The sequence below is a fragment of the Chelon labrosus genome (genome assembly GCF_963514085.1).
Source record: "Chelon labrosus genome assembly, chromosome: 17".
NCBI classification, from domain to species: Eukaryota; Metazoa; Chordata; class Actinopteri; order Mugiliformes; family Mugilidae; genus Chelon; species Chelon labrosus.
Genome location: NC_140350.1, coordinates 8,828,455 through 8,843,426, shown reverse-complemented (window position 1 = coordinate 8,843,426; position 14,972 = coordinate 8,828,455). Strand labels below are relative to the sequence as shown.

Here is a 14,972-nt window from a genome sequence, read left to right as displayed (position 1 = left end):
GAAAGGAGCATCTCAGTGTCCCCTCTCGGCTGCTGAGCCAACAGGCCTGTCTATAGGCAGTGGGCTCCCTGTAGCCATTCAGAAGCACACCGGCGTCATCTCATAATAACTCCATCCTGCCAGGAGCGATACACCTCCTGCAAGCTGCGTTTTATTTATTTACACTTCGGATGTACACGTGGATGTTGTTACAGTTTAAATCCGAGTGTGTTTGAGCATGAAGAACACATCCTCCGTCTCTAAGCAAAACAAGATATTGCCATAATTGACCCGTGCACCAGGTTTCCTGCTGGAAGTCAAGGTTCTGCACTGATGTAAGACCCGTGGCACTTCGTAATCATGTCCATACACAGCCAGGATTTAACTACACTCTGGAGGGGAAGACAGAGGGCTTAAGTGGATTTTATTTCAAGGTTCCCTTTCAGGGAAAACTGGCAGCACAGGCCAGAATTCAGATCTTCCTAATATGAGCTTTTGGTTTGAATTATTCAGATGTCAGCTTGTTGATTGTACTCTTAAAGAACACTTCATTTTTTACTTGCCATTGTAAAACTGTACGGTTTAAACTAATATGTGAAGGATTGCCTCAGTGCTGTTTGCCCGGTACTGAGGTGTATAAAAGATTATCTGATTACGAAGAAGGGAATAAAATGTATTTTCACGATCGCTCACAACCGTTACATGATTCAGTAAAGAGCGCCCCAGAGCGATGGGTATACCGCTTGGAATTTCAGATGCTTTTGTAATCCTCGAAGAAGTAGGCCTTAATCATTTGTAAGGATGCTCTGGCGCTCTCTTGACTCCATCAACCACAATCTAAAGGGGTATATTCATAAGAACCAGATGTATGTGCACAATTTATCTATTGTACTGTTTAGAGGCCTACAGCCGGCCTGTGATTCTTCTGTCACTCTTCAGCTTTATTTTCATCAGGAGGTTCGGGCGCAGAGACGTCTGTAGATGAACTGTGCGTCCCAGACTGCTGAGGTAATTACCCCACCCACATGGTTCACCTCAACTCCCTCTGCCCTCAACACATCTTGCTCCTCTTCAGCGACACCAGCAACACCTCGACATGGCGTCATGCACTGTGATAAAGGACCCGTGTGAGAAAGTGCCGCCGCACTTGACACCTGAAGAAATGTCTCTTTTTAAAGGGGAAATAAACTCAGGATTAAAATCCACATATATTAATTTATAGGAGATGTATATAGCTCAGTTTTAATTCATGGCTGAGACGGCTGAGCAGCGAGGAGTCAGTCTGTAGTGGTGATGTCAGGAGACACATTCTGCAGCTGCTCCATAGACAGTAAATAATGAAAAAAAAAATCCCAGGACATCTTGTTGGATTATAGACATATCCTCTAATTCACATTCTTCATTCAAGTATAATTCACTTGGATGACAGGAAGGGACAAAAAAAACTTTTTGGGTGAAAACATATTCTCGGGTGTAAGTAACTTGCGCTATCCAATCCATGTACCAAAAAATATATTTCATTTTCCCTTTAAAGTGAGCTCATGGCTCATTTAGCTCCGATTTACGATTCTCTTGTGATATGACAGGATTGCAGTGTGTCTAATTAGTCGTATTACTGGAATCGACTCCTCTCTTGGCTCGTTAACCTATAATACTGGCGACTTTTACGCCCTCGTCTCAAACCAGACCAGCCATGGTGATTTTGATTTTCGGTAATGCTCGTGCGGTGCTAGTGAATTCCCGATCAGTGTATTTGGTTGTGGCGGAGTGCAGTCTGAGCTCCTGGAGGGCCCACATGACGTGTTCACAAGAAGTGCCACCCATCTGTCACTTGAAAGGGCTCCGTCCTCAAAGCACAATGGAGACAGGGGTTGTAAACAAATGGTATACAAAAGATGTGGGTCCAGTCTTGTCCTGCGGGGCACAGATTGGACGGAGCTTGTTGTTTCTGTTGCAATCCCCGCTGTGAGCTGCTTTCACAGGAGGGACACCAGAGGGTGATGGGATTTTCACCTGGCCGATGTGAAGCTGTCACTGTCCCTCTGCACGTCTCATCTGACCCTTTTCACCCTTTAGAGGATGCCGTTCGCGATACACAATGTTCTTGTTATTTTTTAATAATCGGAGGAGCCCGGTGCCATTCTGTGTTTGGTCGGAGATAAGAGGCAAGACTTAACGTTACGGGTACACTTCACTGATTGTTTCCATTTGACAGTTCCCTTTTAAGTTTTTTCTTTATTGCATTTATGATGGCTGTTAATCAGACCCCTGGTTTTAATCTTGATTGGAAAATTATTCATGGTTAAAAAGGTTGCACTGATAATAGAGAACAGACAGACACAAACGTACCTTATCAGAGACTTAAACCTCAATTAGTTTATCGTTGGGGTTTGCATATTTCTCCTATTTTATCAAACTGAAAGAGACAGAAATTAAAAAAATCAGAGCATGGCAGCGATCTCATTAATTGTTTTTTCTTATTCTGTACTGGTCTGGAAGGTTTGGTATTAAAACTGAACTACTGTCTATTTTATTGTCTTTTTTTTCACCCCTTTTAAATAATCTTGAAATATTTAAAACCGTACAGGGACATTTTTAAATTAACGCTAAGCTTTTCTCTTAAGCAGACAGAGAAACAGATATTTACACTGCACTGTTTGTCGGAGCCAAGTTTACTTTTGCATGCCTGCAGGAGCATGGGAGTAGTTTCCAAGGGCATAATAGTAACTCTGCACCCATTCAGGCTCTGATCCTCTTGGGTGAAAGTTGAGTGTCCTTATTCCCCTCCCCCAGTGAGCCTCGGGATTCGTGATATTGGCCTGATCCTCTTGAGATTCGGAGGACAATGGCTCAACGCTGTGAGACTTGCTCCTCACCAAACATTAACACTGTATTCAGGCACTATGGGGCCTCCATTCACTGTGCGCCGAAAGCTCTTCTTAGGCAAGTACACCATAAGAATTGTGACATACAGTTTGCACATGCGTAGTTTTTTCCAGAGAATAATTAATAAAATTTTCTGGTTGTGTCCACTCGCACTGAAAAATTTGATTGGGTTTTAAGGATATCTAAAACGATTTATTCAGGGCTGACTCACTTGAAAATGTCAAAGCCGATTATAGTGGTAGCGAAAAATTTTAATCTGAGCGTAACATCATCTCTGCAAAGCTGGTTTTGACCCTAGGTGTGAGTTATCTATTATAACACAGCTTTGATTCTGCTGTTACTGCGGTGACATGAGTTATTTCATTATCATGAACTTCTGTGGCTCTCCTACATCCCACACAGAAGGTGTCCTCCCCCTTCTGTGTCGATTGGAAGGCGAGATGTGAAGATCAAGGAGCTGCGTGTTGATCCTAGCTCAGGAATGGAGAGCCTGTGTGCAAAAAGTCTGTCTGTAGCCGAGCCCGGTCCTGTTGGAAGCTCCACGACTCCCACACACTCTCCGACCCTGTGCCCATTCACAGTTGACTGCCATGTAAAACACATTGAGTCTCTCTGGAAGCAGGGTCACAGCCCGGCGTACTGTAAATAAGGTACATACATGCAGAGCTGTCATACGGCGGAGGCTGTCTGGCAAACAGGTTTGGATACAGGGTCGAGGTGTTCCCTGAGGAAGAGGCCTTGTTGTGGTCTGAGTCTGACCCAGAGACGGCATGACAACACCTGGCCTGCTGTTCCCAGCGGAGCAGCCAGCAGCGCAAGAGGCCAGCCATGTTAGCTATACCAGTTGTAAGGTCAAGGTCTGGACAACAGCTCAGTGTTGCTTTTGTCTGAGCGCCGGAGGTACAACAAATTCTCAGGAAAACTATACATTAATTTCCCACAGCTGGCCCGGCAACGTATCACTTACAGTGTGGTTAATATTTAAGGAAATCAACCAGTGCAGGAAAACTCTGTGTAACTCTAGGAAGCCTTAATATGATTTTTTTTCTTTAGAAGAACATATGTTGGAAAGCATTGGTGTGTGCGTATTTAAAGTAGAACAATATCCCGCCGCACTGTATTCTAGGACATATATTGTAGCTATTGTGTGGCACTAATAAATAAAAGATGTTTTTAGTTTTGTAGATTTCAGAGCGTCGCTGACCTTTCAAACTAGTTATTATTTGTACTTTTAGACGGAAACTATGCTTCACTTCAGGCTGTGTCTCTGCTATTTACTTTAACATTCTTTTAAAAATATTTTTTAAGGATGTTTCCCTTAAAATTGAGCGGAGATTTTATTTTGCTTGGAGCAAACTCGACTGTCTGAATGTGAAACAGAGATTTTCTGTAATTATTGGAGAGCGATTCCACGCATCGGACATTTCTACTGTTGAATTTTTCGGTGTTTGGAGCAATAACGCGCCTCATTTTAATCTCAGTAATATATAAAATACATTGTAAGGCATGAACTCCATTAGTTACTTAAATTACAGCAGTCCTTAATCCGATAATGAACTTTATTATTGTGTATCAAATATTTTGTTTTAGTTTTTATTAGAGGGATATTCTCAAAATATATGTATATATATACTTATATAAACTTTTGTAAATTATTTTAGAGATATGATAGTTGCCATTAAGTCTGATCAGGCACCACATAGCACATTAGGGAATCTCTAACTACATTTTATGGGAGGGTTATAATAATACCAGGAAAACTATAAAAATGCCATTAAAATAAGGTCAGCGTATGGACTACTCATCATCACAGACACACTGTAAGTCACTACAGCTCCCTGTGGAAACATTCTGGGTGTATTTGCAGTAGGATATCAATGCAGCAACATTATTTTCGAGCAGCAGTGCTCAGGTCCCGGTGCAGCCTGCTTTCTTATGCTAATACTGGTCTGACATCAGCAGTGAGATCAAAGCAGGGCAGGGGTATTTTAGGGGCGAGTCTGCCCCCACTCAGGCTCACTCTCTCTCCTCCACTCCAGCCTCTCTCTGTCCCACACACACACACACACACAGGCTGACCGCTCTCATTACGCACCATGCGTACCTGTCCGGAGCTACTCTACCACCCCGTGCTGGATTTTACCAATGCATCAGGCTGATATCGACACAGACAGCTCCCTGAAAGGATATTCCGACCCAGCACTGATTTTTCTTCTTCTCACTGAACGGAGAAAGCCGACCGCCGCTGTTTAAGGTGAGGTGAAGCTCTTTTGACTGGAGGAAAAAGTCCATAAGCTGAGGGTGGAGTGCGTAAAAGTTTAGCGTAAAAGTTGTTTAGATAAGAGGAAGTTAATTTCTTTGTTCGTAGAGCGGTATATTTTGATACATTTTAACCAGTAATACTTTAAAACAAGGAAAAGTCATGGGAATAGCTCCCGTTATTAACGTTTTTGTGTCTGCAGGGTATAAAATGTCACAACCTGCTTCTGAGCAGTTTTGTCTCCGCCTTTTCTCCTCCACTTTTTCTCCTCACATAAGTGTTTTAATATTAAAAAATATATAATCTTTACACATTTTTTGTTAATCTCCGCTAATTAGATCCCAATGATCATTAGGAGATATGACTCATGGGCTACAGCTGCTTTGCTTATCTCAGCTGTGTGTGTGTGACAGAGAGCCCCATCAGCTCATCTTTTAGGGTGGGAAACGGGAGCCCTTTGCCAAATTAAACTGCATAGAAACCGCGCAAAAACACTCAGGAAATGTCTTTTTAATCGATAATAAATCGAGGCTGCACGTGTGTACTATTTTAAGCGGCGTGACTCTTGCAACCGTAACACGCAAACCGGCCGGTGAGTTTCAGTGGGCTCATTTGAATAATGAATGCCAGTGAGTTCACACAGTTTCGAGGTGGCCCGGGCCAATCAGAGTCGAGGTGCGGAGCAGCCTCTTCAAACGGGGCCCATTAGCAGCTACCTGCAGCGTTAACGCGCTCGCTTTAAGCTCCCTTCAAAGAGCCCTCTTATCTGCAGCTCCCAGCGCTATCTGATAATGCCTCTGATGCGTTCCCTCGTCCCCTGACCGCAGATTACCGCCCTGATCTGCGCCCTTGTCGAGCTAAAGTCTTGAATTCTTTAAGATTTTCCCTCCCAAACCGAATTACGCGCATCAAAATGTCAAATACGCTGTTTGATGGCGCACAAATCCGTTAGAAATAGGCCCCCTTTGTCTGGTTTCCTCTGCCTCAGAGTTTTCCTAAACTTCCTGAAACGCAAGTAATGTGAGCAATGAGATTCAAAATATAAGTAGGGGAAATCTATCACTATATGTGGTTTCAAAACAACATAAAGTCTCTAAAATCACTAAGTTGGTTGTGCCTTCTGACAGTGAGCATGCTTACAATTACATAATTATCCCCTTCATATACAAGAGACTGTTTTGTCTTTAAGGTTTCACTGCAGCTAATTTAGTTTCTGCCGTGTTTCTTGCATGTAAAATGAGACTGCAGTGCTGTGGATGTTCTGAACGCTTGCCACTGAACTGTGTTGAGGCTGTTTCTCAAGAAGCACGAGCTGGCTCATTATTTCTGACTATGTTATTTAACAAGGAACTAAACTAAAAGCTGCAACATTCTTCAGATGCTCTTTCAAATTCGCCTGATCTGTCTTTAAATTGTATTTTCGAGAACTGAACACGGAAGGTTTTCGGAGCTCAAATAAAGACTTTCACAGTGGGCCTCGCGCAGCGTTCAACTCAACAAAAATGCTGAAAATTTTTTACACTGTGGCAGCGCTAATTCGTTGATATTATTTCTGTGATTCATTACAGGATTTGGAAGAGCGGGCCGTGCCATGAGATTTGACCTTTGCGTCTGAGCCAAGAAGCCCAACAGTCCTTTGTGTTTGTGTCCTGTGTGAACCGGAGCCACGGTCCGACCATGAGGAGCAGCTCTTGTGTCCTGCCTCTTGGTGTGCTCACGGCTCTGCTGCTGTCTCAGTTCTGCTCTGGCATCAAATGGCTGTAAGTATTCTCAGGAGTGCCGCCGCGGTCTCAAGCTTTAAGTCGTTTGCCATCTTTACACTGCTTTGCATTCGAACAATGTCAAAACAGGTGACGTCATGAGGATACTTGATATTGCGTGTCTCTTTGCGGCATTTTTATGAAGTGGAGGGCCCATGGCGGCTTTGAAATGAGCCCCAACATTCTTTAAACTGCCCCTGATCATGAGGGAGACTGTGTCTTCTGTACATGTGCATCTGATGAGGAGGACAGCAGATTAGCTGGCAGTTCGTCAGTATGTAAACAGAACCCTCTTTCTTTTATTAATTTCAATACGGCAAAAAAAGGAGACTGCATACATATTTCAGTTCTAAGATTGCTGATCAAATTTACCTCCCGCGTATAACAATAGGAAGAACAGAAAATAAAATCCGGATGACGAGGCGTCATGGTGGCGCAGACAGCGCCAGTTATGTCACTGCTTTCTCTGTGTAGTCTAGTTAGGCCTCAGAAAATAAAAAAAATAGTGCTGTAGAAGGAAGTTGTGATTCTGTTATGTTGACATAAATGTTGATGGCTTGTACTGAGTACCACACTGTTTTTATGTTTGAGTAAAAGCAACCAGTAATTTTCACAATAAGTTTGGAAAGCCCATAAAATTCCCAGGTCGCTGTAATTCGGATTTGTGTATGTTTCAGTTGAATGTTTGGTATTCTTATAAACGGTTGCAGGTTTTCTTCACATCCATAAGCATGTCATATTGTGTGTTTAAGCGCTTCATGTCTGATGACTGTGAAAACCCCTCTGCGTTGGCTTTGCCAAAACTATCCGTGGCGTCTTATCAGGACGAGAGGTTGTAGTACTCACAGTGGGAACACCTCAGCAGATGTGCCCATGAGAGCGCGGATGGCATGTGCTAAATCTAAGTCTTGATAATGTTCAGTGGTGCAATGCAAAACAGATGCGGCTGTAAACACCTGTGAGTGCTGGGTTACTACGAGCACTGTGGAGTCACAGCTTATCATTGGGCACCGAATGGTGGCCCCTCGGCCCCTAATGCAAAACAGGCCAAGGTGCAGGCGGCGCTGCCTTTTCTCACGAATTCTCAGCAGCGTGCACGACACACAAAGCAGAGATCAGAGCTAACCGTCTCAGCCTGTGGTTCCTCTATTAAGTTAATCCCCAATAAGTTCAAATTGTTTAACTCAAATGTGTGCATGCTTTAATAGTCTGTAAACAGAGGAGTCATGTCAAACTGAGGCCACTGAGGACAACACTTCCTGTGGTGGAAAATTCAAATGGCGAGGGATCTACGCAGTTTTTCATCTTAAGGTGGATCTGAATTTACTGGGTTTTTTATATTTTTTGGCAACTCTTGAGGTCTCTTCTGCGCTTTAACAAAAGAAACGTCCTGTGCCAAGAGCGTGTCACTTGTATTTTATGAATCTGCCGCAGACTTACTTTTGGGATTTTCACCATGATAAGATAGTTCCCTGCAGGAATGCTTTTCAAAATATTTCCCATCCTGCAACATTATCTCTTTTGATTTTTCAATTGTTTGTTTTTAAAAGCCGACGTGTCTCTTGCAGGTTTGAAAGGCGTGTACGCAAGAAACTCAAATTGCTAACACACCACTGCAAATAAACCTCACAGCGTGCTTTGTTATTCCCATAAATGTGATAATTTCAGTCATAAAACGGAAAACATGTGATTAAGCAATCAGCCCATTTGTCGGGCCATCACCACCACAATTAAGACAGTATGTACTGATAATGCGTACTGACCAACAGCGTTTTTCTCTGTTTTCCTCTCGTTGCAGAGCACTGTCACACGCTCCTACATCTTTACACATCAACCAGACCCAGCACTGCAAGCTGCTGCCGGGCATGGTGTCGTCCCAAGCTCAGCTGTGCCGCAGCAATCTGGAGCTCATGCAAACTATTATCCAAGCTGCCCGCGAAGTCAAGAAAACATGTCAGAAGACCTTCGCTGATATGCGTTGGAACTGCTCCTCCATCGACATCCCCGTTAATGCGCCAAAGTATCGTCCAGACCTCGACCGAGGTATGGTTCTAAATAGTTTGTGATTATAGTGCGGACAGTGTTGTTTTTAAAAAATTTGCTCCAAGTTTTGTTTACCCACAAGAGTCTGATGTTTATGGCCACGCTTGACATTCGGTGAACATCCAAAACCGAGGTCATAAGTGCTACGTTTACTGCAGTTCAGCTCGGAGTAAATGGTGAAATGATGGTGTCTGTGCACAGATGTCATAATTCATTTCTTAACAAATGCTGACATGACGGCTATCTAAAGAACTCGGTTATAAAATTATGACCTTTTCAAAGGAGTTTTCTGGTTTTAAGTTGACATGTTGCCTCATCTTTCCACTCTTTGCTGCCAGCCAAGTTATTCCATCATTTTTTCCTGACGAGCCCTCACCAGGGACTTAGGTTTATTTGAAACACCCTTCCCCCCCAAACATATGTGCATTTGCTATGATATAATAATTGGTTTGTTATTTCTGAAATCCACAGTATTTTCAGACTGCACGCTTGTTTGCATTGCCGTCTGACTTTGCTGTTTCTATTGCCAAAATGACCTTGAATCAGCCAGGGACAGTTAGGTTAGGTTGTGAGAGGGGATGTGGGGTGCAGCAGTCTCCAAAAGGGACATGGCTGCCATTTGCTAAATGAACAGTCTGCCCTGAACAGGAAATGGCTCATCTCTGTCCAGGGATGGCTTTGATCTATCCAGCCCACGGTCATACATGATTTTTTCCCTTACTTCCAATTGCTCCCTGGCCTTAAACATATGTGCCTTCGGTGTACACACATCACCACCAATTACATCAGGGTTCACTCTGCGTTGGACTGATGTCTGATAGATACATTTCGTGCACTCAGTTTCGTCTTTCACTGAGACGGAAGAAAAGCAGAGAGGGAAATAGAGAAGAACAGAGGGGCAGCAGAGAAGCTGATTATGCAGCAGATGTGGTTTGAGACGTGTATGTGGATATTTGGACTTCTTTATTTTATTCGCTGTAATAATTTTTCATCATTGGAATTCAGTTTAACCAGCATCAGTTAATGCAAACCACTACTCTGTGTTAGCACTGTAGCATGTTTTACAGCATGACAGCACAGCGGTAGCTTGTCTAAAAATGAAAACTGGCAGCTCATGTTACAGTATGCAAAATATACAAACACTGTACTAGCAGCATTCTGTATCTGTAAATATTAGTACAAATGGTGTTTTTCTGCTAACAACTTTTGGAGCCTAATAATTTTTCAAGCAAAGCCGCTAAACATCGGCTGGTTTCCAATTCTACATTATGCTGATTTCTACTTTTATTTGTCTTGCGTCTTAGAAAAATGGGTATTTTGGGGCAAGGGGGCATTAGGAAGTATTCAGGAAATTTATTTATCTTTTTAATAACTATAACAGACCAAATAATGAATCAAGAAACAATCTATAAAGGTCTCCAAAGTAAACATAATCAATAGCTCCAGTCCTAAAAACTGCTACTGACAACTAAATGTCATTTATACTTCAGTTTTATCCTCTCTGTTTGTATTGTTACTTTGCAGGGCCAAGAGGGAAATCATCTGTCTTATTTCCTTTGAACCTACAGTATATAACGGGGTTTTCCCTCTCTATTGTCCTCAGGAACAAGGGAGGCTGCATTTGTCTATGCCTTGTCAGCAGCAACGATCAGCCACACCATTGCGCGGGCGTGCACTACTGGGGATTTGCGGCTGTGCTCATGTGGCCCTATTCCAGCGCAGATCCCAGAGCCTGGCTATCGCTGGGGTGGCTGCGCTGACAACCTGCACTATGGTCTGATGATGGGCTCCAAGTTCTCTGATGCTCCCATGAAGATGAAGCGCTCAGGTTCGAATGCCAACAAACTGATGCACCTACACAACAGTGAAGTCGGGAGACAGGTACGCAGTATGGACACTTTTTCTTTGTCTCAAAACAAGATGAATAAAATGCGAAGATTTTGTCCCATATGTAGTGGGTTAACAATCATGTCTTCACATGTAGGCACTGAGAGACGCAGTGGTGATGAAGTGTAAATGCCATGGTGTGTCTGGATCCTGCTCCATAAGGACCTGCTGGAGAGGTCTGCAAGACTTGAGAGAAATTGCCATGGACCTGAAGACCAAGTACCTATCTGCCACCAAAGTTGTTCACCGGCCCATGGGGACACGCAAGCAGCTGGTACCCAAAGACATTGACATCAGGCCGGTGAGGGAGAACGAACTGGTCTACCTGCAGAGCTCCCCGGACTTCTGTACCAAGAACGAAAAGCAGGGCTCTATTGGCACACAGGACAGGTAAGAATGCGAGGTCACAACCATCTCTTAGCTTGCCTGACAAAAGGGGAGCTTTTTGGTAGTAATGATAGTCTCTCTGTTGTTTGGAGTTAGATTTATTAGCATGACTCACATCAGCACCAGACCCACGCAGCTGACAAAGAGGAAATGACAAATCCCGAATGTGTGCTCATCCAGGATGTTGACTCAAGTGAAGTGCAGGCCTGCCTGGTGGCAGCGTTTACTTTACAGGCTGGCTGATAACAACTGGTGGCCCCTGAGAGTTCCTCGTCTGTGGCTTGTCTGAGCATGTGCCACTGAAAAGGCCGCTGTGACTAGAGTCCTTGTCGTGCTATCTCAAACAATTACTAATGCAGTTATTCTTGGGACTGAGTGCACTTAAGTTGATCTTGATTTGAGAGGGCCACACAAACAGGGAAATAGTTCATCGTCCACCTCAGATAAAAGTTTATTTACTCCATTCCACTTCAGTCTTTTAGTTCAGATGGTGCTGTTCAGTGAGAAGTTAGCTGGCAGAAAGGAGCCCATACGATGAAGGGTTTGACTCTTGCTGAGAGACTAACCCTAACTAAACAGTATCAGAGAAATATCGCATATGTTATGAGCTTATGGTGCACAGATCTGATGTCATTTCAGTTGCATGATCATCCGTCAGCTTCTTTAAACAGACACACTCTATTGTACTAGAATACAGTTATGGAGCTCTGTGCACCATAGCATGCTACGACTGCATCAGAATACCGCCGCGGCTGTGAAAGCCATGAGGCACATGAGGTTCTTATAAATATCATCCATCATATGACTGTCACATCATGCATCCCTCTGCCTTATGCGACTCTGCAGATAAGCTGAAGACATGCTTCACGTCAAGAACACTCATCATGCCCTGTGCATCCTGCGCAGCCTGATAATGCAGCAGTCACACAGTCTGCGCTTCTGCCAGATCACAAGGCACCCGTTTATGTCGCTGCACATTTGTGTGGCACTTATGTTTGTTCATGAGTAACTGTGTGCATGTACGAGGGTATTGATCGTTCCCATATCTGTCTGTAGACAAAGAGGGATTCTCTGCCACCGCAAGTCACAAATCTTGATGACAGCACCTCGACCTGGCTCTTGTCTATTTTTTTTTTTCCTGCAGTAGCAGCACAGCTTTTAGGACTAACATGTGTATCCAGGACAGAGGAGGCGAATTTTAGCAGCAGTTCATAATGAAAAAAGTCTAATCATTCTGCTCCACTTGCAGCTGAGAATTGACATAACAAGAGCTTGCGTTTAACAACCCATAACTTTGTGGGGTGATTCTGTCTATTTGCCAGCTCCCACCGGTGTAATAAACCTGTCTTACATTCTCAATGACTCTTGTCCCTCCTCCTCCTTATCCTTCACTCCCGCTGAAGCCATCAGCTCAGCAGCTCTCTCACTCTACTGGTCATTAACACTTTACCATCATAAAACACAGCAATTATGTGGACAGCAGGAGCTAAAGAGCGGGAGGGTAGCCCTGCGTATTCAGTGTGATTTATGGCAGGGCTGTTCTCTGCTCATTCAGGATGCCCCTGGCTTCCAAAATGAGAGGCTCAAAAGCATCCACCACCCAAAGACGATAAGACAAAAAGACTGGAGTTCAAAAAAATGTTTGGGTGAAGGAGTGCACAAAAGGTTAAAGCACACTGTTCGGTCAAGCCCTTTTAAAGGACTGTTGCAGACTCTTGTCAGGCTTCAAGATTGTGCAGAGTGTTTTAGAATGAAGCTGTAAACTTATTGTCTTTGGCAGGAAAGCAAACGGGAAAATATGTTAGCTTTCATAGCTGGTTGTTCGGTCCAAAAATGTGCCTCCCTTTCCTCTGTCTTGGTAAGAAAAATGTATTATTGCAAGACAAAATAAAATGAAACAATAAATTACTATTTTCTGTATTTTTCAGACAGTGCAACAAAACTTCCCTTGGCAGCGACAGTTGTGACTTGATGTGCTGCGGCCGTGGCTACAACCCGTACACAGAGAAGCTGGTGGAGCGTTGCCACTGCAAGTACCACTGGTGCTGCTACGTAACCTGCAAGAAGTGTGAGCGAACCGTGGAGAGATACGTCTGCAAATGAGTCCGAGCCCCTACCGGCCCCGCAACTTTGTACCCGGCCACCCGAGGCTACAGATTAACCAAAGCACTACAATACAGAGAAGCTTACTTTTGTTTTAAGCTTTAGCATGCATATCTCAACGAGAAGTGGTCTATTCTTGTGTCAGTACCGTTTTTGTATCAAATCTCCAAACAGCCAATTGAGCTTCTAAGATTTTTTGCTTCACAATCGTGGATGTGGAGAATGTGGTGACACTGCCAGTCGGTCCATGTGAAGACCGCCGTCCTCCTGGGTATTTTATTTTTCTCGTTAATGATTATAAATCCTCCCCATCAGGGTTACTGAAAGTCTATTTTATTGTATCTCTAATAAAAAGAAATAATATTGGATTTTGTGCTGAAGGAGAGAGATTGTCTTCCCTCCTCCCTAGACAAAGACTCATGTTTGGCTTCATTCCACGGAAATCGAGGGATTATCACGGATCCACCCTTTTTTTAGGTACTATTAAAACTTTTTTCCTCTTCAGCAATGGACAACGGAGGAAACAGGAGCGCAAAGGGAACTTCAAATAATTTTCAATCTTGGAACTTTTTTGTGGTTGATGTCTCGGACTCTCAACATGTGTCCTGTGTGGATCATGACATGCCTGCATCCCTGTGGACTGAGAGAGGACATTTAAGGACTTTGTGAAATTGTGCATTATCTCCTTTTGTCTGACATGCAGACAGATCAAAATATATTCTATTTTTCAGAGCATATGAGCTGATCTCATGGATTTTGTAAACCACTGTTGTGTGGATGTACATACTGCTATTTTGTATACTGAAATAAAGAAAGAAGTATTTATAAAATAATTAAATGATCTTTACCATCATCTTTACGTGGATATTACATGTGTTTCTCCTTTTCTGAGAGCCACACATTTGGTGACGTTATAGGCTTGCTCATTTTACAGAATTGTGTTAAAGAAAAGTCTATAACCTCCTATCTATTTTTAAACTAGATTTATTGTGAAGTCACTTCAAATTCAGTTGTGATAAAATACAGTTTAACCACAACTAACGGCACAATGTGATGGTGAATCAGATCAGCACAGTCAGTAATGAGTAGCACGGTTCAACCTGGCGGCCTATTGGAGTCCAAACCCTGGGAAAGTGTTTGTTTGAACGTTCCACCTTCTCACAAAGGTCATTGCAAGGGGATAGTTGTCACTCCTTTAACACTTAAACACTCATTTGTCTGAAATCCAGACCTCCAATGGACAAACAAAATTTAAAAAATAACAAATCTAATTTCTTTTGAACATATAGCCAGACTGCTGGCGTGTTAAAGGGAACAGAGCAAGCGGTGTGCAGGGCTGAGATATTACCCTCTGACCAGCCTTGTGTTGATTAAAGTGGTTCTCATGATTTTACACTGACAGAAATAGCTGTGGAAGATGTAGAACCCATGCTGTGAGCTCACATGATACACTGCAGCGCCAGCCTGCACAAGCAGCACACTCACTCGAGTCGTAACACTTCTTGACCCCAGCCTGTGGACGTACATAGAAACTGCCCTGTATACTCTGGAAAAAGGCAGCTGTGGGGAATGCTATCAGTCGTTTTTCACTGGCCATTTTATAATGTTGGGCCTGTTTCACAACTGTCCTTTTCATTTAATTTCATTTGTGGCTACAAACATACAGT

The 14,972-nt window shown here is 43.3% G+C and overlaps 1 protein-coding gene across 1 annotated transcript; it reads left to right on the top strand.

Annotated features, from left to right (window-relative positions):
- The first annotated feature begins 4,854 nt into the window (after window positions 1–4,854).
- Window positions 4,855–14,666, top strand: wnt11 (wingless-type MMTV integration site family, member 11). The gene is made up of 6 exons (XM_084565448.1): window positions 4,855–5,119; window positions 6,694–6,885; window positions 8,684–8,928; window positions 10,532–10,809; window positions 10,913–11,205; window positions 13,131–14,666. The coding sequence occupies exons 2-6, from the start codon at window positions 6,803–6,805 to the stop codon at window positions 13,303–13,305; spliced, it is 1,074 nt and encodes a 357-aa protein (XP_084421574.1). The 5' UTR covers window positions 4,855–5,119; window positions 6,694–6,802; the 3' UTR covers window positions 13,306–14,666.
- Window positions 14,667–14,972: the final 306 nt, after the last annotated feature.